The sequence below is a fragment of the Ornithorhynchus anatinus genome, chromosome 7 (genome assembly GCF_004115215.2).
Source record: "Ornithorhynchus anatinus isolate Pmale09 chromosome 7, mOrnAna1.pri.v4, whole genome shotgun sequence".
In the NCBI taxonomy this organism is placed as follows: domain Eukaryota; kingdom Metazoa; phylum Chordata; class Mammalia; order Monotremata; family Ornithorhynchidae; genus Ornithorhynchus; species Ornithorhynchus anatinus.
Window position 1 is genome coordinate 48,277,592 of NC_041734.1, and position 22,404 is coordinate 48,299,995.

The 22,404-nt window shown below is 40.6% G+C and overlaps 1 protein-coding gene across 1 annotated transcript in view; it reads left to right on the forward strand.

Moving 5' to 3' along the window:
- Positions 1-10,202, forward strand: part of LOC114813292 (zonadhesin-like) — a 60,836-nt gene extending 50,634 nt beyond the window's left edge. Inside the window, exons 22-27 of the mRNA XM_039912740.1 lie at positions 511-641; positions 4,091-4,290; positions 5,047-5,185; positions 7,367-7,507; positions 8,262-8,373; positions 10,042-10,202. Coding sequence (XP_039768674.1) covers positions 511-641; positions 4,091-4,290; positions 5,047-5,185; positions 7,367-7,507; positions 8,262-8,373; positions 10,042-10,066 — 748 coding nt within the window. The 3' untranslated portion in view covers positions 10,067-10,202. The remainder of the gene's footprint in view (positions 1-510; positions 642-4,090; positions 4,291-5,046; positions 5,186-7,366; positions 7,508-8,261; positions 8,374-10,041) is intronic.
- Positions 10,203-22,404: the final 12,202 nt, after the last annotated feature.

Sequence of the window (22,404 nt, forward strand, 5' to 3'; positions counted from 1 at the left end):
TCACAGTCTTAATCCCCATTTTACAGATGAGGTAACTGAGGCATAGAGAAGTGAAGTGACTTGCCCAAGGTCACTTAGCAGACAAGTGGCAGAGGGGGATTAGAACTCGTGTCCTGGATCTGAGTGCCGTCCCACAAGTTAATCACAAGCTAATTTAAATGTCTATCACCCACTTTAGACTCTAAGCTCCTGATGGGCAAGGTTTGTGTCTACCAATTCTATCATATTGTACCCTCCCAAGCACTTAATAACAAGTGCTGTATTTGTTAAGTTCTTACTATGTGTCAGGCACTGTAATAAGCACTGGGGTAGACACAAGGTAATCGGGTTGGACACAGTCCCAGTCCCACATAGGGCTCACAGTCTCACTTCCCATTTTGTAGATGAGGTAACTGGGGCCCAGGAAAGTTGAGTGACTTACTCCTGATCACACACTATACAAGTGGCTACTTCTGTCTCTTCTTAAAGAAATATTAACGGATCTTGGATATTTCTATGTCATTCTTATAGGAACTGCATTTTTGATGTATGTAGAGCACTTGAAAATGTGGACTTTCTCTGCAGTAATCTAGAGCAATATACACTGGCCTGCCAGGAAAAGGGAGCTACCCTGGGGAAGTGGAGAAAGGAGTCAAGCTGTGGTAAGAACTCCAAACGAAGACCTAGACCTATATTTGAAGAAACTATTTTTGGTCATTTGCGCTGATCTGAAGTTCCACCTGTGGATTTGGATTGCCACTTCTGGGAAGCGCAAAATTGTGTAGCTGCATGTATAGACGGTGGCATGATTAGCTTAGAAAACATAGTCTGCTGTAGTTAACATTATTATGACATGTGTATGGTGCTTAAGTACAATAATTACTTGTAATTGGTTATTAGTGTAAACAACAGAACAAGTACACCAATGTATTCATTTATCCAGGTGAGGTAACTGAAGCACACTTTGTTAAATGACTAGCCCAAGATTAGTCTGTTATCTGGGGCCAAAACAGAATTAGGACAGCCTTGTCTAGTACTGACAAAGTTTTCTGTTCACCTGCCCGTATTGCATACATTTTGTTCTTGTTATTAGGAGACTTTCTGGCATTATAGCATGACCATACAAGGAAAGCATTGAGGATTTAGCTTAGTGGATAGAGCACTGGCCAGGGAGTCAGAAGGACCTGCATTCTAATCGTCTACTGTGTGACCTTGGGCAAGTCATTTCACTTCTCTGTGCCTCAGTTATTTTATCTGCAAAATGGGGATTAAGACTGTGAGCCTCATGTGGGATGGAACTGTATCCAAATTGATTAGCTTGCATCCATCCCGGCACATAAAATAGCGTTTAACATATAGTAAGGGCTTAACAAATACCATAAAAAAAGATGGATGGAGCACTTGAGTTTCATCTTCTAATCTGGGGTTTGCATTTCCTTGGGTTGAGAAAATGTGTCGTTGGTCTTTTCAGCCTTAGTCTTGGCTGGAAAGGAGGTTAAGGAAGTCAGTTCCGTCTCAGAGATCTGAATGCAGGGGATTGGAAGCAGTGTGGCCTAGTGGAAATAGCATGGACCTGTGTTCTAATCACAACTCTGCCACTTGTCTGCCATGTGACCTTGGGCCTTGATCTTAATTTCTCTGAGGCAATTGAGAAGTTACCTCCTCTGTACAATGGAGATTAAAGGTTTGAGCCCCTTGTGGGATGGGGACTATGTACAACCTAATTATTTTACCTACCCTGGCATTTAGTACAGATTCTGGCACACATAGAAAGGACTTAACAAATGCTATAATAAAGCAGGGAGATTCCTGGGTCCTATTTTTGACCCTGAGGCTGAAGTCCAAAAACATCCCATATCAGCAAAGAAGAATCAGCCTTCAGATTTCAGGGGACATGCTCTTACCCACAGTGTATCTATTACTGGGCATGACATAATAGAAGTTCGTTCACTACATACATATTTATTAAAGCAGACTTGTGTTCTGCCTTAAAATGGGCTCACTAGTTTTTTCTTAACACTTTATATTCACATTCTCTCTAGAACATTTAGATGAAAACATTTCATTTTTTTCAATGCTTCCATAACAAACTCTTCATGTGAAATATTTTAATGAAAACATTTTTTTAGTGGTGCTTTCATGATTAATATGATTTCTTAATTATTAATTGAGTCTACCTTAATGGAAAAAGATATTTAAAGAGTCTAGTTTTGACATCAATCATACATATATTGCCCAACATAAATATTTTCTCTCGTTCATTTAAGAAGATGTCTTTGGGGCATTTCATATACCTTGGAATTAAGCTATAAAAAATGACTTGAGGCGCTTTTTAAAAGGAGTCCAAAATGAGCTAATGATGTCCTAAGGAACAAGTGAATGGTAGTATAATTAGGTACATGAAACAAATGACACATATTGAAGATGGTAAGAGAGGGGCCACTACCTAGCCATGAGTTGATTATTATCACATGTGTAAGAGGGAGAAAACAATTCTACCTTAGTCATCACTGGTGAAACCATTGTAGATGACTGTACAAGATGCATTTTTCAAAAGCTGTTGAAAAACTGAAGAAAATCCAGGAGTGAAGACTTGGAAGTTATCTTGGAGAAAAGAAAGCTAAGGATTGACTTCACTTTTCCCCACGTATAGTAGAAGGTATTAGAGGGTACTGAAAGCTATTCTCCATCTCCTCAGAGGACTAAGCAACAGAAAGTGTCCTTAAATTACAACTAGAACATGACCCTAAATTTGTAAACTCCTTGGAGGCAAGGAACTATTTATGCATTTCTATACCCACTGACCACTTAAATATTTTATTTCACCCTTCCACAGATTTACAAAATACCTTTAGAATCAGTTGCCTACTTGACCTGTTATCTATTTTAAAGTCTCTTTCCCCTGCAAGACTGTAAACTCCTTGAGGGCAGAGATCAAGCTAATTACTCTTTTATACTCTCCCAAACACTTAGCATAAATGCTTTGCACACAGTATGCACTTAAAGCATATGATTTACTGACTGAGCATGACCACTGATTCTATCATACTCTCCCAGGGGTTTAACCAGTATCCTGCATCATCATCAGTGGTATTTATTGAGCACTTACTATTTGCAGAGCACTGGACTAAATGCTTGGAAGAGTACAAAATAACACAGTTGGCAGGTACGTTCCCTGCCCACAAGCAGTTTACAGTCAAAAGGGTGAGGCAGACATTCATATAAAATACATAATTTAGTCAGACCTCAGTAAAATATCACTGACAGGTTGTTTAGAAATACTGAAGCCCTACTCGACAGAGCAACCAAATTCAGAAACAGGCTTCTGGGAGATGTTTTAGAATCTCCATTTCTACTGATTATTAACCTGAGGATAGATACAATTTGTCCAGATGGGAGGTAAAATTGACCCGATCATCCTTGACTTCCCTATCAGCTCTGTGATTTTATGATATTCTAGAGGTTGCATCCTATTGTCACATTATCAAGTGAAGCATTGACTCCAAGTTCCACATGCTTTTCATTATTTTCTAAAAAATGAAATATATTTCCTTGATTTTCCTGCTTGTAAAATAGGAGTAATAATACCTGTCCTTTTCTTCCCTATGAAATGTTAGACAATACTGTTTCTTAAAAAAGAGACACTTTATTAATCAAGTTTAATATTTTACCTTTCTTATTATTTGATGCAAACTCCAACTGTAAATCTGTTAGGAAGAAATGAAGCATTGACATTATCAATGATTCTGATTGTTAGCCTGAAGATTCGAGATACTCCATCATATACACTGAATAACACTGAGGTGGAAATAAATACACAGAATATGATGAGGTGTCAGAAAGGCCAGCTCTGACTTCTCCTTTTCATGTCATACGAAAGACCTATTTAAAAAGTGGAAATCCAGTCCCTATGTCACATAGGGTTCACAGTCTTAATCCCCATTTTACAGATGAGGTAACTGAGGCACAGATAAGTTAAGTGACTTGCCCAAGGTCACACTGCTGACAAGTTGTAGAGATGGACTTAGAGCCCAGGTCCTACTGACAAATACCAATGATGAATTGATTGGGTTTCTAACACTAAATCCTGGTTGTTAATTTTCTTTTGAAGAATTGAAGTGTCCACCCAACAGCAGATACAGCCATTGTATGTCGGCTTGCCCTGCATCTTGTAGTGATTTAGCAGCTCCCTCTGAATGCGAGATGCCCTGTCTTGAAGGATGTGAATGTCTCCCTGGATATGTTCTCAGTGGTTTTGACTGTGTACCATACCGAGAATGTGGTGCTTCCTATAGCAACATCTATTATAAGGTACGCATCAAATACTAACTCTTCCCTTTTGTCCCTTTTGATTAAGCTCACGGTCTCCAAGTTCACCTCATCTAGTCAGTATAGCATTTCAGCTGCAGTTTTGAAATTCATCTGAATCAATAGAAAGCATATTGAATTCAATTTGCAATTCTACAGAAAAGTTGTCTAATGAAACTGGAAATTTGGATAAATAGGTACTGACAGTGATCTATTTTCCTCATCATCACGTCTTGATTTAGTACCTACTTTCACAGTGTGCTATGATCAGGGCTGTATTAAAACTATAGTGAGCTCTCTTTTTTGTTGTTGTTTTTCTTATTTTGGGGTTTCCAAGTGATTCATGCCATCATTGCATCATAATATGCATGGAGCAGTGTAATGACATTACACTTCCTCTCAATCTCAACTCTCTCCTATTTTTGCTCCCATTTGTCTCATCCCTGGAAGGAAATGAGAGGGTTCCATCCAAGCCCCAGTGCCAGGGAATGGTTTGGGAATTGGAAGGCCTGCTTCCCAGCAGCCAAATCTAATTTACTGCCCACCCAACCCACTGCAGTCACACTTCCTCTCCACAAGATAGAGAGGAAGATCTTGCACGCAATATTTGGGGAGGAGAGGTAAGATCTGGAGTCTTACAAGAAGATCCTGCTTAACCAAGGGACACAACTCCAACAGAGAGGAAAAAAATACTGTATTTGACATTTACTAGCTGAATAAATTTGTGTTCTGTACAATTCCTCTCCCTTCACTCTTTAGGCAGGGGATAGTTTCATCTCAGAAGACTGCTCTAAAAAATGTTCCAGTTTGGAAGGTTCCGCTATTTCTTGCTCTGAAATGCAGTGTCAGCAAAATGAAAACTGCAGCATAGCCAATTTCCGCCGTGGATGCTATAGATGTAAGTTACAAATCACCTATATATTCATGCTATTTTTGAAAGAATAGCAATGAGTTTAGGAATTCTGAAGTATCCAAGGACACTCCTAGTTTCAGAAGCAAATGCTTAAACAGTCCACTTGCTTTTTCTTCATGCTACTGTGTTCTACTTTTCACGCCATAAATTCACCCATATTAAAAATTGCAATTTCTGCTCCCTATATCATATATTAGGCCATGAGATATCATTTATCTATAAGGTAAACCGATACAGATACAAAAATCCTAAATAAAGACATAGTATATCTTACCAGTTCCACAGATCTTTAAGACAGAGACTATGCTTTAAGGATAGGGCACGAGAAAGGAAAGACTACTGTTTGGATGACATTTTGGTATAGGAGGCCAAGGTAACTAAAAAGTATCCTTTTTAAAACGAATGCATTGGTCACATTTCTGATGCTAAATACCTTGCTTCAGAATACTCTATTAATCAGCATAAAGAGTTGAATTTTCCACTATTTTGAAAGGTATATGAATTAATCTTTATGAAGCTAAATGGGCTAAAATTGTTATGAATTACAAATACAGTTTTGATCTGTGTGTCTTTACCCCTTCTGTGACCTATGTATTTACTATGTAACTGTATTTATATGTTCTTGTGGAAGAATCTAGATCAATGTACATTTTGATGAAGTCCCCTTGTCAAGAAGGACTGATTAGCCTCTCTATCCCTGAGATTTCAAGAAATGAGTACCTGCTTAGAGGAATTTATTATTTCAGTATACAAAAACCTGCTTTGTCTGTTAGGCACTTTAATAAATGTTGATTTATTTTATCTTTATATAACTGTGACATATCTGCAAATTCCTTTATATGCCTAATGAATTTCCATAGAAATTGTAGCTTTACGTAGTGTTATATAGGAATATATTTGACATACTACTACTCTTTACTTTCTCCACTACTTCCTGCCGTAGCTTATCCTTTGCAAAGAAGACACTGAGATATTTTGTAAGGCATTATGCAAGTTCTGGCCAAAATTCCATAGACCACATAAAATACATGGGTGAAAAGCTTTTATAAAAGTGTTCTGCATTACATTTACAATTAACTTATAATTAGTTCAGTGGCTGCTTGTCTAGTTGGAGCAATATATAAAACTTTGTCTTTTCTTCCTTCTCCTTTTGGTTCTTTTTCTTTTGGATTTTAATTGTTCAGCTTTCATTGTGCTACTGGTAGCAACTCTCATTAAGTATCTGTGGGGGAAAGAATTTGTAATATCTGTGCAGTCCCTGCTCTATAACCACACCAAGAAAGCACTGATCCCCACGTGACACAATTTTGAAATTAGTCCCAGGATTTTAAAGTCCTGCTGTGGGCTGAATGTAATTTAGCAGCAGCATAATTGTGTACCGAAAAGGATAACAATCGTGACTTTGAAGAGAATATGTTCCTGTCAGACTAATAAAATTTCTTCTGTCAGAATAACAAACCTGACTGGCAAAATTGAAAGGTATGGCATTTTAAATTTGAGACAGATTTTGAATTATGTTCCGCATGCCATACTCCTCAATCTGGTAGAGAGTAGAAAAATATGATACATGGGTCCATAACTAATGAGAAGATCACATTCTAAATTATGAACAATTGGCAGTATCACACTGGGGTGGGGGGTCTTAATTTGTTGCAGGTGTAATTTTTAAGGTACTTTACAAATGAGCTCTGTTTTATTTTCACAATATTCTATGTGACCTATAACAGAATGTAGAAAGAGAAGTAATGGAATAGAAAGCATCTGTTCATTTATAAAAGACACCCAGGTAGGGATTTGGCAGTTAGGCAAAACTTTAGGGAGAGTAAGATTCAAATTTAGAATAAGATGAAAAAAATAGATAAAAATTAACTACAGTTAAGTTAGAGAACACTTATTCAGGATGAACCAAATGTATAAATTCAAGTGGGAAAGTATCTGGCTTCTTGCAAAAGATAAAAATCTATGGGTCACAGTGGATTCCAAGATGTATATGAGTCAAAACAATTTATTCTGCTGGAAATAGTCTTAATATAATAAGAGGATTATCTCATGTTCTTTTCAAGATATCCTGTTCATACATCCAAGAAATTAGTCACATCATAAACTAGAGATTTAACACCTCTTTTAGTTTAAATTAATCCATTGATCTGTTTCTTTTCTTCCTAGCTGATTCCTGCCTTATAAAATCTTGTATGAATGGGGGAACGTGTTCTGAGAATTCCACTGCAACCAACAACTCTTCCAGCTTCTTCTGTATATGTCCTACATCTCATGAAGGTCCTTTCTGTGATACTGAAAAGTCAAAAGGTATAAATAGTTTTGATGTTCACTGCAAGGGCCAAGTGATAATTAGAAATGTTTGTGGTTCATGAATGGTTCTAATTTTCTGTCTTACTACCTAGCTTAGGTAACACATTGGAAGGACAATGCAATAATGTGTCTATACTAGCACTTAAGTCTATATTAAAGCCCCAATTCCCAACAATGTTAACTGAAACTTAAATTCATGAGGCAATGGCCTCAGATGCAGTGTAGTAAGGTTTATTTGCTAACTGAGAATCCATGCTTCATGTAACTGTAGGATTGGCAGTTGGTGAGCATCCAAAGGAAATTATTTTAGGTTTACAGGAAATTCCACCTGACACATTATCAAAAAGGAAATAATGTTCAACAATTAATATATTTATATTCACATAAAGTCAGGGAAAAAGATTTCTCTGGACTGAACTCCAACTGAACAAAAAATATTGTCTTGTCCTAATTAACTGTGCTATTTGAAGCCTGGGAAAGCATGGTTAGTAGAAAACCACTGAAAATCCCAATATCTCATTTTAACCAATTGGCTCAGTTTTCCCCTGAACTACACCTTTTCTCAATAGTTAAACCTGTTTTATTTGTCTTCCTAGAAAACCCCTGAATCATTTTATGAAAATCAAAGTTTCTGGATCATCATCAAACTGAATAACTAGTTCCTGAATGATCAAGTTAGCCATTTAGATAGATATAAAAGCATAACTGATACTTTTCTATACTACATATTGATATTTTTTATTCTTTCTAGGTGTGTCGATTAATAATAAAAACACAGCCATCTACGTTGCTGTGGGAGTGGTAGTAGGGGTATTTGTCCTTGTGGCACTTATTTCACCAACTGTGTACCACGTCCATTCCAGGTATGGTTTTTTTTTTCAGTTTTCCCTTAAACTCAAACATAACAAGGGCCTTGAATTACTAATTTGCTTTGTGAATAAACCTCAGAAGCATGAACAGGTGGTGTGATCCCTGTGTATCAAAAATGAAGTCTGCCTAAATAGTTTTATTTGCCACATTTTCATGATAATTCGTCTGGATGATGGCCGTGGAAACACTAAGTGTGCTGGCCTAAACTCCGAGGAATCCCAAACATGATGCTACACTCATGTGAATGGCTTTTCAGATAACAGTAAATAATCTTGCAAGGAATAATAATGTTGGTATTTGTTAAGCGCTTACTATGTGCAGAGCACTGTTCTAAGCACTGGGGTAAATACAGGGTAATCGGGTTGTCCCTCGTGAGGCTCACAGTCTTAATCCCCATTTTACAGATGAGGTAACTGAGGCACAGAGAAGTTAAGTGACTTGCCCACAGTCACACAGCTGACAAGTGGCAGTCGGGATTCGAACCCATGACCTCTGACTCCCAAGCCCGTCCTCTTTCCACTGAGCCATGCTGCTTGGCCTAGTGGAAGGAGCATGATTTGGGAGTCAGAGGACCTGGTTTCTAATCCTGGCCCTGCCACGTATCTGCCGGGTGACATGTGACAAGCGTGACAAGCGCATAGTACAATGTTCTGCACACAGTAAGCGCTCAATAAATACAATTGAATGAATGACCTTGGGCAAGTCACTTCTCTGTGCCTCAGTTTTTTCAGCTGTAAAATGGGGAATAAATACCTCTTCTTCTTAGTTTGTTCACTCACAATCTTAGCAGACTTCATTTCCTTCTACTGACTGACCTAAGAAATAAATAAAGGTTGACATTGATGCAGGGACTGTATGGCATAGTGGATAGGGCACGGGCTTGGATCCCGGCTCAGCCACTTGTCAGCTGTGTGACTTTGGGCGAGTCACTTAACTTCTCGGTGCCTCAGTTACCTCATCTGTAAAATGGGGATGAAGACTGTGAGCCCCACGTGGGACAACCGGATTCCCCTCTGTCTACCCCAGCGCTTAGAACAGTGCTCGGCACATAGTAAGCGCTTAACAAATACCAAAAAAAAAAAAAAAAGTCAGAAGGTCAAGGGTTCTAATTCCTGCTCTACTACTTGTCTGCTGTGTATGGCCTTAAGCAAGTCACTTCAGTTCTCTGGGCCTCAGTTACCTCACCTGCAAAATGGGGATTAAGACTATGAGCCCTAAGCGGGACAGGGACTGTGTCCAACCCGATTTGCATGTAACCACCCCAGTGCTTAATACAGTGCCTGGAACATAGTAAGTGCTTAACAAATACCATTATTATTTGTGTGGGAAAATATGAGATGGTAGACAAGGGAAGGGAAGGAGCGTGGTTGTGTAGGAAAAAGAGGGAAACCAGTCTGGGAAAGCTTGTCCTTCCTCTTCCCTGCATCCCACATAAATCCCAAAAGGCTCGGGCCCCTACCCCAGCTTCACCTGCATTCTAGAGCTGATATTCTACAGCCCTTTGGTCATCCACTGTTAATATTGCTGTATCTAGGAAGTCCCGAAGCCTGTTTAAATTTATGTTTCCAAAATGAGGGCTATATATATTTGAAGTTCAACATGTAGTGTGCTCCATATCTGCATAACAGGGTAAATCTTCTTTCTGTTTTGTTGTCTTACAGAAAAAAATCCTCAAACAAGTTTTGAATCCATCAGATGTCTCTTCCATAAGACAGCCACAAAACCCACCTCTTGCATACCTGGTCCAGCCTGACTATGAATATGTTATGAATGCTGCTTTTATTGGTGGTCAATGACATTTATTAACCTTAATAAGTTCCAATTTTCCTCTCTTTGATCTTTACTTTGTTTCAATAAATATTTTTTAGCTTCCAAATATTTAAATGTCATGTAATGACCCTACCTAAGAGTTACCACACTTTCACAAGTTCCAAGCCTACACCTCGGGGAGTCTTGAGAGTTCTATTTCTGGGCCCCACATCCCACACCGCCTCTTTGCCGCTTTCCCTTTTCTCCTTATTCTGCTCTTAATGTAGATCTGGGGGTGTCCAGTGATAGGATAATGAGAAGCAGCATGGCATACTGGACACAGCACAGCCCTGGGAGTCCGAAGGTCATGGGTTTTAATCCTGGCTCTGCCACTTGTCTACTGCGTGGCCTTAGGCAAGTCACTTCACTTCTCTGTGCCTCAGTTACCTCATCTGTAAAATGGGGATTGAGACCGTGAGCCCCACGAGGGACTGGGTGTCCAACACAATTTGCTTCTACCTACCCCAGCACTTAGTACAGTGCTTGGCACATAGTAAGCACTTAAAAATGCCATTATTATTATTATTATTGGAGCTGAGACAAGCAATAAGCGTGCATGAATAGACTGAGAGCAGGAGAGAAGCAGGGTATAAGTATAAGGAAGAGGAGAAAGACAAATACAAAGTAAATCTTAAGTTCTCCATAAATAATTTGCATGACAGGTAGGAACCCCACAGAACTCTTTAGAAAAGGTTAACACACAATATCAAAAAAGGAACCCCTGCCACAAATCAGTTCCTATCACAACTCAGAGATCCGCCGCATATAACTACAATTTACACCGAGTTATTTTGTGAGACTTGGAGGCCAAAAAGAAAAACAGGAAGAGATGGTGCAAAGAGCAAAATTGATAAGTGTAAGGGTTGCTCCTTGTGCATATGAGGAAGACACTGTCAGTTCTGAATTATCTCTTTTCAAAGTTACCTATTTGTTTCAATTTTGAGTTTTAAGATTTACCTTTTAAAACCTGGAATAATGTCTTCATTTATTCTCACTTTAGTATTTGGTTAGTATGAAGGACAAAGAGATATGGATTTTCCCCACAGCTCCTTGTGCTGTCTATGTCTACTTACTTAGTAATGAGAAAGACACTTAACTGGACAGCCATTGAGAGAGCGTTAAAAAACAAGCAGCGTGGCCTTGTGGAATGAGCAAAGGCCTGGAAATCAGAGGACCTGGGTTCTAATTGTGGCTCCTCTGACTGCGTGTAACCTTGGGAAGTCACTTAATTCTCTGTGTATCAGTTTCCGCATCTGTAAAATGGGGATTCAATATTGTTCTCCCTCCCACTAAGCACTCAATAAATATGACCTAACACATAGTAAGTACTTAAATACCATTAAAAATTAACATTCTCCCTCTCCCTCTTCTCTAGACTGTGAGCCCCTTGTCAGATAGGGACTGTGTCCAGTGTCACTAACCTGAATCTACCACAGTGCTTAGTATGTAGTAAGTGTTTAACGAATGAAATGATAATAATGATAATTGATAAAAATGGTTTATTAAAAATATCTAATTCTATCAGCATATTTAGGTCGTTTCATGTACATTCAGACTCTAGAGCGCCAGAAGAGTATTTTTACTGGGATAAATATAAATCTAAGGAGCATGGGTCATTTTTTCACCTTTTCTATTAAAAAAAAAGATTTAGGGGATCACTAGAGTCAGGGAAAAAATACGTTTTTTCATTGCAGCATGAGCTTCTCAGTAATTACGTAAAAAAGACTGGTCCTTGCCTGATCTTTATAGTCCTCTGTAATCTGTCAACTTCTCATAGCATTCTAACCTACTGAACACTGTATCCAGGGCTGTGTGTGTGTGTGTTTGCGCACGCACAATGTATTTTACAGAACCTCACAGGTTTCCATGGATACACACATTCTTAGTGTTAAAAGGCAATTACTATTCTCCTGCTTGCTATTTAGGGGGCTTTAAGATTTAAGAAGATTTAAGCAGAGATGAAGCACTTTACGAAACTATAAAAATTATCAAAAGTAGTGCACCACTTTCATCTGGGACAACAACCCAGAAAATTGCTTTGATTCATTGGGTCATTTGAATTTGCCTCTTTCAGAGAAAATTTTAAACATACATAGGTCATCTTGTCTTCATTAGCAAGTGCCAGATGTACATGTTCTTGACAATAGTAAAATCTCACATTATTAATCTGTTCATAGTCTCACGATGTGCAAGTAGGAACACGCATGAGGTTTTCTTTATCTCAGAGCAGGAGTCCACAACCTAAGGCTCAGGGGCCATACCTGCCTCTTTGAAGAATCAAATGTGTCTCAAGCTGGGGACAAGGGACTAGGTATTTTTTAAAATTTGTGTGCAGGGTACTGTGCTAAGCATTTGGGAGAATACAGCATAGCAGAGTTGGTAGATACATTCCCCCACCAGAGTGTGCTTACAGTCTATATGTCTACCTGCTTGTAGTATCGTGAGTAAGAGCAACAAGTAGGGTGAACATCTTACTTGCTATATCCTCAGCATAGAGAAGCAGCGTGGCTCAATGCAAAGAGCCTGGGCTTGGGCGTCAGAGGTCGTGGGTTCTAATCCCGACTCCTCCACCTGTCTACTGTGTGATCTTGGTCAAGTCACTTAACTTCTCTGTGCCTTAGTTACCTGATCTGTAAAAATGGGGATTAAAAAAATGTGAGCCCCATGTGGGACATTCTGATTACCCTGTATCTACCCCAGCAGCTTAGAACAGTGGTCTGCACATAGTAAGCACTTAACAAATACCATCATTATTATTATTATTATATGCCAGTGGTAGAGAAACTTGTGCTCTCACAAGTGTCTAGTATGGGGGTTGGCACTAAATAGGCACTCAGTAAGTGCTGTCTTTTTTATGGCATATGTTAAGTACTTACTATGTGCCAAGCATATAAGAGCTGGTGTGGATACAAGCTTATTAGGTTGGACAATGTCTTTGTCCCACATGGGGCTCACAGTCATGGTTCCCATTTTACAGGTTAGGTAACTGAGGTCCAGAGAAATTAAGTAATTTGACCAAGGTCACACAGCAGTCAAGTGGTGGAGCCGGAATTAAAACCCAGGTCCTTCTGACCTCCAGGACCATGCCCTAGCCACTAGATGACTTTGCTTATCGAATTGAAAGGATAACATCTGCATAGTAAAGCTCTAAAAATACACTGAAGCCTCTTAAGGAAGAAAGGGCCATTAAGGCATAAGTGAATTCCATAAAATTCATGCAATCTAGCATTGTTTGTTCTGAACTGATGTTGCCATGGGTTTTTAATGAACTGATTTTCGGTTTTTCTGCTTGGAGTTCCATTCTACCAGTTACATTGAACTTTTAACCAAACACTCTTTTTCTGAAGGGTTTTTTTTTTATCTGGAAGGGATTAAGAAGTGAAATTAGGTAATATAGTTTATTTTAACTTTATTGCTAAACTTTTAATCACAAATGCCCCAAAGTGAAAAGATAATTTGTCATCCAATCCTGTTTGAATAACTTTCCCCATTTCACATTCATGAACCCATATTACAGGGAAAAATCTGATGATTACCCTATTAGAGAAAACAGATTAACCTGGCAAACATAATAAACAAAGCTCATAAACAGAAGGCTTTTTGTAACTGTTTAAAATTGTTCTCCTGTATAAAATCATGAGTTAATTCTCTGACAATTCAATTGAAATAGGACAAGACTGAAAGCACAAAGGATTTGAGTTCTAATCCCAGGTCAGTCACTTACCTGTGGTGTGTCCTTGGGCAAGTCACTTTACTTCTCTGTCCCTCAGTACCCTCATGTGTAAAATGGGAATTCAATACCTGTTCTCCCTCCTACTTGGATGTGATCCCCATGTTGGAACAAGGACTGTGTCCAACCTCATTATCTTGCATCTACTCCAGTACTTACTACTTGGCACATGGTCAGGGATTGTCTCTATCTGTTGCCGAATTGTACATTCCAAGTGCTTAGTTCAGTGTCCTACACATAGTAAGTGCTCAATAAATAGGATTGAATGAATGAATGGTGAGTGCTTAACAAATACCCCAATTTGTTAACATTATTATTACATATCTCTACATAGGTACAAAAATCTCAGGCTCCAATGTAAATCCCATCAGTTCTTCTCCCACTGTTCACATATCTAGCTTGCAAGTCTGTGTCAATGTGGGCATTCTGGTGTTCTAGGTCCTAGGATGTTCTGGTTTACTGTCCAATAAAGCTACTCTACCCTGAATGACCACTTTATTGCAATTGAATTGGAAGAGAAGGAACCAACTCCTGATTTTATACAGGAGATCAACTGTGAACAAAAGCTTGGCAAATTGGGAGGGGGACACCGTTCATTTTTTTCTCTTGTTCAGAATTTTGAGATGCCCCTGGTTGCCGGGGTAACAGTAGGTACATTTAACATGGGGAAGAGGGACAGAGAAGAGAGTTCCAAAGCAGGGGCAACATAGCCAAACCCAGCCAGGAATGGAAGATAAGACCCCAGGCAGCACCTGAATATGCAGGACCCTCGGATGGCTTGGCAGTAGTCAGTCAGTCAGTTGAATTTACTGAGCACTTACTGCTGTGCAGAGCACTGTACTAAGCACTTGGGAGAATTCAGTACAATAATAAACGGACACATTCCCTGCCCACAGTGAGCTTACAGTCTAGAGGAGGAGACAGACATTAATATAAATAGATAAATTACAGACCCGCCGTGGAGTAGCCTCCGTTGTCTCCTTACCCAAAGATGCCACCCACTTCCTTCTCTTTCCACCCCCTCACACCTCCCTTACCCACATCCTTCTGCCTGAATGTGGACTTTATCTGCCAATCACATGCCGGGATCATCCCTGCCATCGGGGCAGAGCTACAGGGAGGAGAGGGAGCTCCACCACAGGAGGAGGAGAGATGGTGCAGGAAAAAATGTTCCTTCCAGATGGCAACTTGCATGGCTGAAGGCCACATTGTGAGGTATTTGTGAGATGTGAGCCCCTGCCTTAATCCAGCCCTGCTCCTAACTGTAAACTCTATCAGTTAGGGACTCTAATTACTTTAACAATGGCAACAGAAAGATTAACGGGTTCTCTACTGGTGAAGAATCACACACCATTAGTTTTCTTAAAGCAATTCGGCAAAGATAAAAACCTCAGAACACAGAATAATTGGCACACCGTCCAACTGGCATCTTGTTTGATTTTATTATAACTTGGCTTCTATATTTATAGATCTCCTGCAATCTCATCCCTACATATATTTCTCTGCAGTCTACTGTCATACTCTGGCACTTTAAACTCATATAGAACTTCTCAGAAAAGCAAAAACAAAGAACAAGCAACTCTGTATATGCAAAATAAACCTCAAAGTCCATTATAAGTTTCACTAGTTCTCCCACATTTATATGCCCAGCTTACAGACCATGTCAATGTGGGACTTCCAGTGCCCTACCTCTGAGAAGGTGCTGATTTACTGTTCCGTGAAGTTACTCTATTCTGAATTGCACCTCTATTTTATAGAGTAGAAATAGTTTGAGGGAATACATGACCAGAGTGCTATTTGCATAGGAGGCTCTTAACTGTATTATGGATAAATCAATCACATTTATTAAGTGCTTATTTTGTTTAGAGCACTCTTCTAAGCTCTTGGAGAGTACAATATAACAGAGTTGGTAGACACATTCCCTGCCCATAGTGAGCTGACAGGGAGCCCCTATCTTACCTACTTTCTATTTGAGATGTTGATTTATCACCTGCTAATTAGCCATGTTCCGTCTGATTTCCATCTGCCAGTGGCACGTTTTAGTGGAAAGAGCGTGGGCCTGGGAGTCAGAGGACCTTGGTTCTAATCCCATCTCTGCCACTCGTCTGCTGTGTGACCTTGGGCAAGTCACTTAACTTCTCTGGGCCTCAGTTACCACATCTGTAAAATGGGGATGAAGCCTGTGAGTCCCACGTGGGACAGAGACTCCGTCTGACCTGATTATCTTGTTTCTACTCCCATGCTCAGTACAGTGCCCGGCATATAGTAAGCACTTAACAGATAGTATTATTGTCATTATTATTAATCTGATGCAGCCTTTGTGGCTAGGAACGGCCAAGGCTCACTATGCTGCACCCTGGCTCCTTGGAGTTGTGGGGAGAATGGAAGGGGGAGAAAGTTATCTTATGAGCCTCTCACAAGCTTCAGAATCCTGTGTCCTGTCTCCTCAGGACACATTTATGTTGCATCTGGAGGATTTATAGGCTCCCAGGGCCTCCACGTCTCCAGAGAAGAGAGAGGAACAGAGTGGGGCCCAAGGGGAGGGGACTATGCTACCACTGCTGTCGTTCTTCCAGAGGGTGGAGAGGTGCCACTGTCCCTCCCACCGCTCAGGAGAACAGAAAAGAGGGGTGTGAGGGGACCCTGAGAGCATCAGTGGGAAAGAGAGGAGCATGGATCACAGAATTCTCTCTCCCCCTTATAATCCCTATGTGAGACAGGGATTGTTTCTCAGTTGATTGCATCTTCCCCACCCTCTCTTTTCCCTGCCCTGCCCACTTGTCATGAGGCTGACAACTACATTATTTAAACCACCTACACCATCAGTGTGGCAACATGATAAAGCTGCCTCTCACTGAGTCACCTTGAAGGACTTCACTTTATATGTAGGTCACAGGTCAAAATTTGTTAATTCTTTGTGGAACAATTTGTGGTTTCTTTACTTCCACAAACTATGGACCTTGTTCAAAGTGCCATGTGGGCATTGCTTTTGCCATGTTTCCATAACACGGCACATATTTCCATAACACGGTGTGTTTCTGTAATCTGGTTGATGTTTCATCAGATTTTTAAATAATAGTATTTACCAGCTGTGGATCTAAGTATTCTTCTGTGGATCTAAGTATTTTGGAGTTCACGGAGACGGTTAAACTGATTCAGGGGTCAATACAAAGGATGGGTTTTGAATTTCCTACTGATCATCTGGAGAGATCTCCCTCCAGTTATTACCAGGTTAACTAGGACGACCATTGCAGTTGCAGACAAGCTATAGCATTATCATCATCAACAATGACATTAATTGAGCGGTTACTGTAGAGCACTCTACTAAGTGCTTGGGAGAGTACACTACAACAGAGTCAGTGGACATGTTCACTAACATGATCTGAGGAAAATATCACAGGATTGAGTTCTGAGTCACGGGTTCTAAACCCAACTCTGGCACTTGCCTGCTGTTTGACCTTGGGCAAGTACCTTAACTTCTCTGTAACTCAGTTTCCCCATCTGCAAAAATGGTGATTAAATACCTGTTCTCCCTCCTCGTTATAGAGAAGCAGCATGGCTCCGTGAAAAGAGCCCGGGCTTGGGAATCAGAGGTCGTGGGTTCGAATCTTGGCTCTGCTGTTTGTCAGCTGTGTGACTTTGGGCAAGTCACTTCACTTCTCTGGGCCTCAGTTCCCTCATCTGTAAAATGGGGATTAAGACTGGGAGCCTCATGTGGGACAACCTGATTACCCTGTATCTACCCCAGCGCTTAGAACAGTGCTCTGCACAGAGTAAGCGTTTAACAAATACCAACATTATTATTATTATTATTATAATCCCCATGTGAGACAGGGACTGTTTCTCAGCTGATTGCATCTTCCCTAGTGCTTGGCCTGTGGTAAACATTCAACAAATATGGCAGTATGTTAGAATTTATGAATGGAATTGTGAATAATTACTCAATTATCAGTGCTTTGCACTGACAATAAATACAATTAAATGAATTATCCAGAATTTGGGCTCTTTTGTTTTCCACAGGGGTTTTAAATGGGATCATTATTTATTGTAAACTCACTGAGAGCAGGGACTATATATCATGTTTCTATCATATAGTCCCAAGCATTTAGTCCAGTGTTCGCACTTGGTAGGCACTCAATGAGTTTTAAATGATTTGAGGAAAAAAAGTCCATACGTTTCTCAAGATATGAGTTATTGCTGCAGTAGTAAAAATAATAATTGTGGTATTTGTTAAGCACTTACTATGTGTCAGCTACTGTAGTAAACGTGGGTGAATACAAGCAAATCAGGTTGGACACAGACCCTGTCCCACAGAGGGCTAACAGTCCCAATCATCATTTTATGACTGAGGTGACTGAGGCTCAGAGAAGTGAAGTGATTTGCCCAAGGTTACACAGCAGCAGCGGCAGAGCTGGGATTAAAACCCACTCCTGTTGACTCCCAGGCCCGTGCTCTATCTCTCAGGACCGTGCTCTCTCTAGCCTTTTGGTCCCACCTCCTTGGGGGGCTCCCGGTGAGTGGGTCTCGTGAATGTGAGTCACTCGTCCCCACTCTCCCTTTCCATTTTATGGGGTGATAGTTCTCTGGAATGGAGTAGGTCGGGGGAGGGGCCAGGGATCTCATGAATGTAGGACCTGGGCTATCTCAAGGACAGTCACTTGCGTCACAGCTTGGCTCAGTGGAAAGAGCCCGGGCTTGGGCGTCAGAGATCATGGGCTCGAATCCCGGCTCTGCCACTTGTCAGCTGTGTCACTGTGGGCAAGTCACTTAACTTCTCTTAGTTACCTCATCTGTAAAATGGGGATTAACTGTGAGCCTCATGTGGGACAACCCAATTATCCTGTATCTACCCCAGCGCTTAGAACAGTGCTCTGCACATAGTAAGCGCTTAACAAATACCAACATTAAATACCAACATCAACACTTTCTTCTCCCCTGCTTCTTCTGCCTCCCCACACTCCTCTTCCTCCTCCACCACCAACTCCCTCACAAGATTGGCTTGGAAAGTTCTTTGAACAAGACTGAAGAGGACCAAATGAGAGAACCTCTTACTAGAACCTAAGTGGAGACTACAGCTGCCTTCACAGCTGTAAGGACTTCAATGACAGCATTTCAATGGTCCCTGTGTGTCCTCTACTGTAAGCCCGTCACTGGGCAGGGACTGTTTCTGTCTGTTGCTGATTTGTACATTCCAAGCGCTTAGTACAGTGCTCTGCACATAGTAAGCGCTCAATAAATACTATTGAATGAATGAATAAGTACATGTCCATTGCCAGATAAATGGTTATGCAATGGGACATGCTAGCCTATCTGAAGATATATTTCATTTCTAGCATTCAGTATAAATGGAAGTGCACGGCAGGTGTGATTTAATGAACTGTTGAAGGTGTCGGATGTCAGTATTGATGATTTCCCATTTTGAGGGACCAGCTGGAGCCCAGATGCTGAGAAGGGCATGGGAAGAAACCCAGTGGTCATTGGGCTCATAAACTATATCTCAGGTTCTAGCTGCAGCTGCAAATTGCTGATTTTATTGTGTGCAGATGGAATAAGGTAGAGCACTTGCCGGGAGCAAGGGTAGATTGGTGGAGCCAAACAGCCAACGCACTGCCAACACCCTGCCCATCAATAGAATGGGGCCAACTGGCACAGGTATTCGGCAAACGGGGAGGGTATACTGGGCTCTCATAATGATTAGTCACTCCCAGCGTAATGCTTGTTTTTACCTGTTGTGAGCTGCTATTTCTCCAGAGGCAACCTAGTGTATGATATTGCCCCTGTAAACAAGGGTGCCTGCTTTACCAGGATTGTTCTTCCTTCTTGATTTAACTTAATTTAACTTAATTTGATTTAACTTTATAATGAAATCATGTGTAACGGCTCCTCAAACTATGCAGAAACATTTCTAAAATGTATTTGGATAAAATGGGCGTACAGGTACTTGGCCTAGACATATTTTGATTTTTTTGTGTTATTTTTTAAGCACTGTTCTAAATGCTGGTGGAGATACTCTGTCCGAACTGATAAACTGTTATTGCTAGTTACAGTGTGTGAGTTAATGTTTCCGTCACTTATTATTTATTGAGCACCAAATGGCATATTTAGTGGTGCATGAGACAAAGAGAGAAGTTAGCTTAACTGAGGTAGGAGCCATTGAGTTTGTCTTGTCCATTTGGTTGCACTTTGGTCTCTGCTTATATGGGTGAGGAAGGGATCTAGCATAATCTGACTCTGGCCTGCTTCTGTTCCTTCCATGGCACAGTGGATAGAGCAGGGGTCTGGGAGTCAGAAAGTCATGGGGTCCAATCCCACCTCTGCCACTTTTCTGCTGTGTGACCTTGGGCAAGTCACTTTACTTTTCTGGGCCTCAGGTCCCTCATCTGTAAAATAGAAATTAATACTGTAAGCCCCGTGTGGGACAGGGATTGTGTCAACCCAATTTGCTTGCATCCATCCCAGTGTTTAGTACAATGCCTGGCACAGAATAGACACTTAACAAATGCCACTATCATTATTAATATTGTTACCCCGTCCCTGCTTCACTATTATATATTGGCTCTGACAGCACTATGTACATATCTGTCATTTATTTATTCATATTTATATTAATATCTGTCTCCCCCAACCCTGGACTGTAAGCTCTTTGTGGTCAGATAATGTGTCAGTTTATTGTTGTATTATATGCTCTCAAGTGCTTCGAATAAATACAATTGAATGAATGAATAAATTGACTAGTTTATGCGCTTCTATGATTAGCTTGTGATCTGAGTCAGACTTTTTAAGCCCTAAAATATTGTCATGCTTTTGGGTGAGGCTTCTACTTCCAGGGATTGCTGACATTTGATGTCCTAGACTCCTAGACTGTAAATTCCTTGTGAGCAGGCACTGTGTCTACCAACTCTGTTCCCCCAATCTCATCTATCTCACCACTGACCCTCTTTCCCAGGACCTCCCCCTAGCCTGGAACTCCCTCCCCTTCCACATAAGCCAGACCACCACTCTCCCCACCGTCGATGCATTATTCAGGTTACATCTCCTCCAGGAGGGCTTCCCCTTTTAAGCCTTCTCTTCCCTCGCTCGCTCTCCTTTCTGTATTGTCTGTGCACTTGGATTTGTGACCTTTTGGCAATTGATATTTCACCCCACCCCACAGCACTTTATGTACTTATCATTAAATTATATAGTATAGATGACATTCATTTATATTAATTATATTATTTATACGAATTATAATTGTTAGTTTATAATAATACTAGTTAAGGATTTACTATGTACCAAGCACTGTTCGATGCAAATCAATCAGATTTGCAACAGTGCCTGTCCCACACTGGACTCACGCTCTTAACCCCCATTTTAAAGATGAGGTAACTGAGTCCCAAAGAAGATAAGTCATTTGCCCAAGATCACACGGCAGAGCCATGATTCAAATAATAATAATAATAATAATAATAATAATGTTGGTATTTGTTAAGCGCTTACTATGTGCCGAGCACTGTTCTAAGCACTGGGGTAGACACACGGGAATCAGGTTGTCCCATGTGGGGCTCACAGTCTTAATCCCCATTTTACAGACGAGGGAACTGAAGCACAGAGAAGTTAAGTGACTTGCCTATGGTCACACAGCTGACAAATAGCAGACCTGGGATTCGAACTCATGAGCCCTGACTCCAAAGCCCGTGCTCTTTCTACTGAGCCACGCTGCTTCTCCAACCCAGGTCCTTCTGATTTCCAGGCCTGTGGTCTACCCATTAAGCCACAATACTTCTCTGACTCCGCCTCTTGATTGTAAGATCATTATGGGTAGGGAAAGTGCTAATTTTGTTGTATTGTATTTTCCCAAGGGCTTAGTACAAGTGCTCTGCACTTAATAAGCACTGAATAAATACCAGTGATTGATTGATAGGAACCAAGGGAGAATAGCAGTGGAACTCAATGACTGGCTTTTACACAAAATATCCTCTGATACTATTGAAGTTACCCACAGGGCCTACCAGCCAAAATCCTAAAGCTCTATTTTTGATTGTTCAGAGAGGAATATAGGTAGTATGCAACTGAAATTTTATCCTAGCATGATGGAATCCTGGTCACATGTGCAATGATAAGGGATGAAACTACAGGGGCATTAGCCTTTTGCTTTAATTCTAACTATGCATATATCTTATAAGTGAGAATTAAATAATAAATAATGTTGGTATTTGTTAAGCGATTACTATGTGCAGAGGACTGTTCTAAGCGCTGGGGTATACAAGGTAATCAGGTTGTCCCACATGAGGCTCACAATCTTCATCCCCATTTTCCAGATGAGGTAACTGAGGCACAGAGAAGTTAAGTGACTTGCCCACAGCCACACAGCTGACAAGTGGCAGAGCTGGGATTCGAACCCATGACCTCTGGCTCCCAAGCCCATGCTCTTTCCACTGAGCCACGCTGCTTCTCTATTCTAAGAGAATTCACTTAGGACCTTTAACAACCCATTAAAATGGTG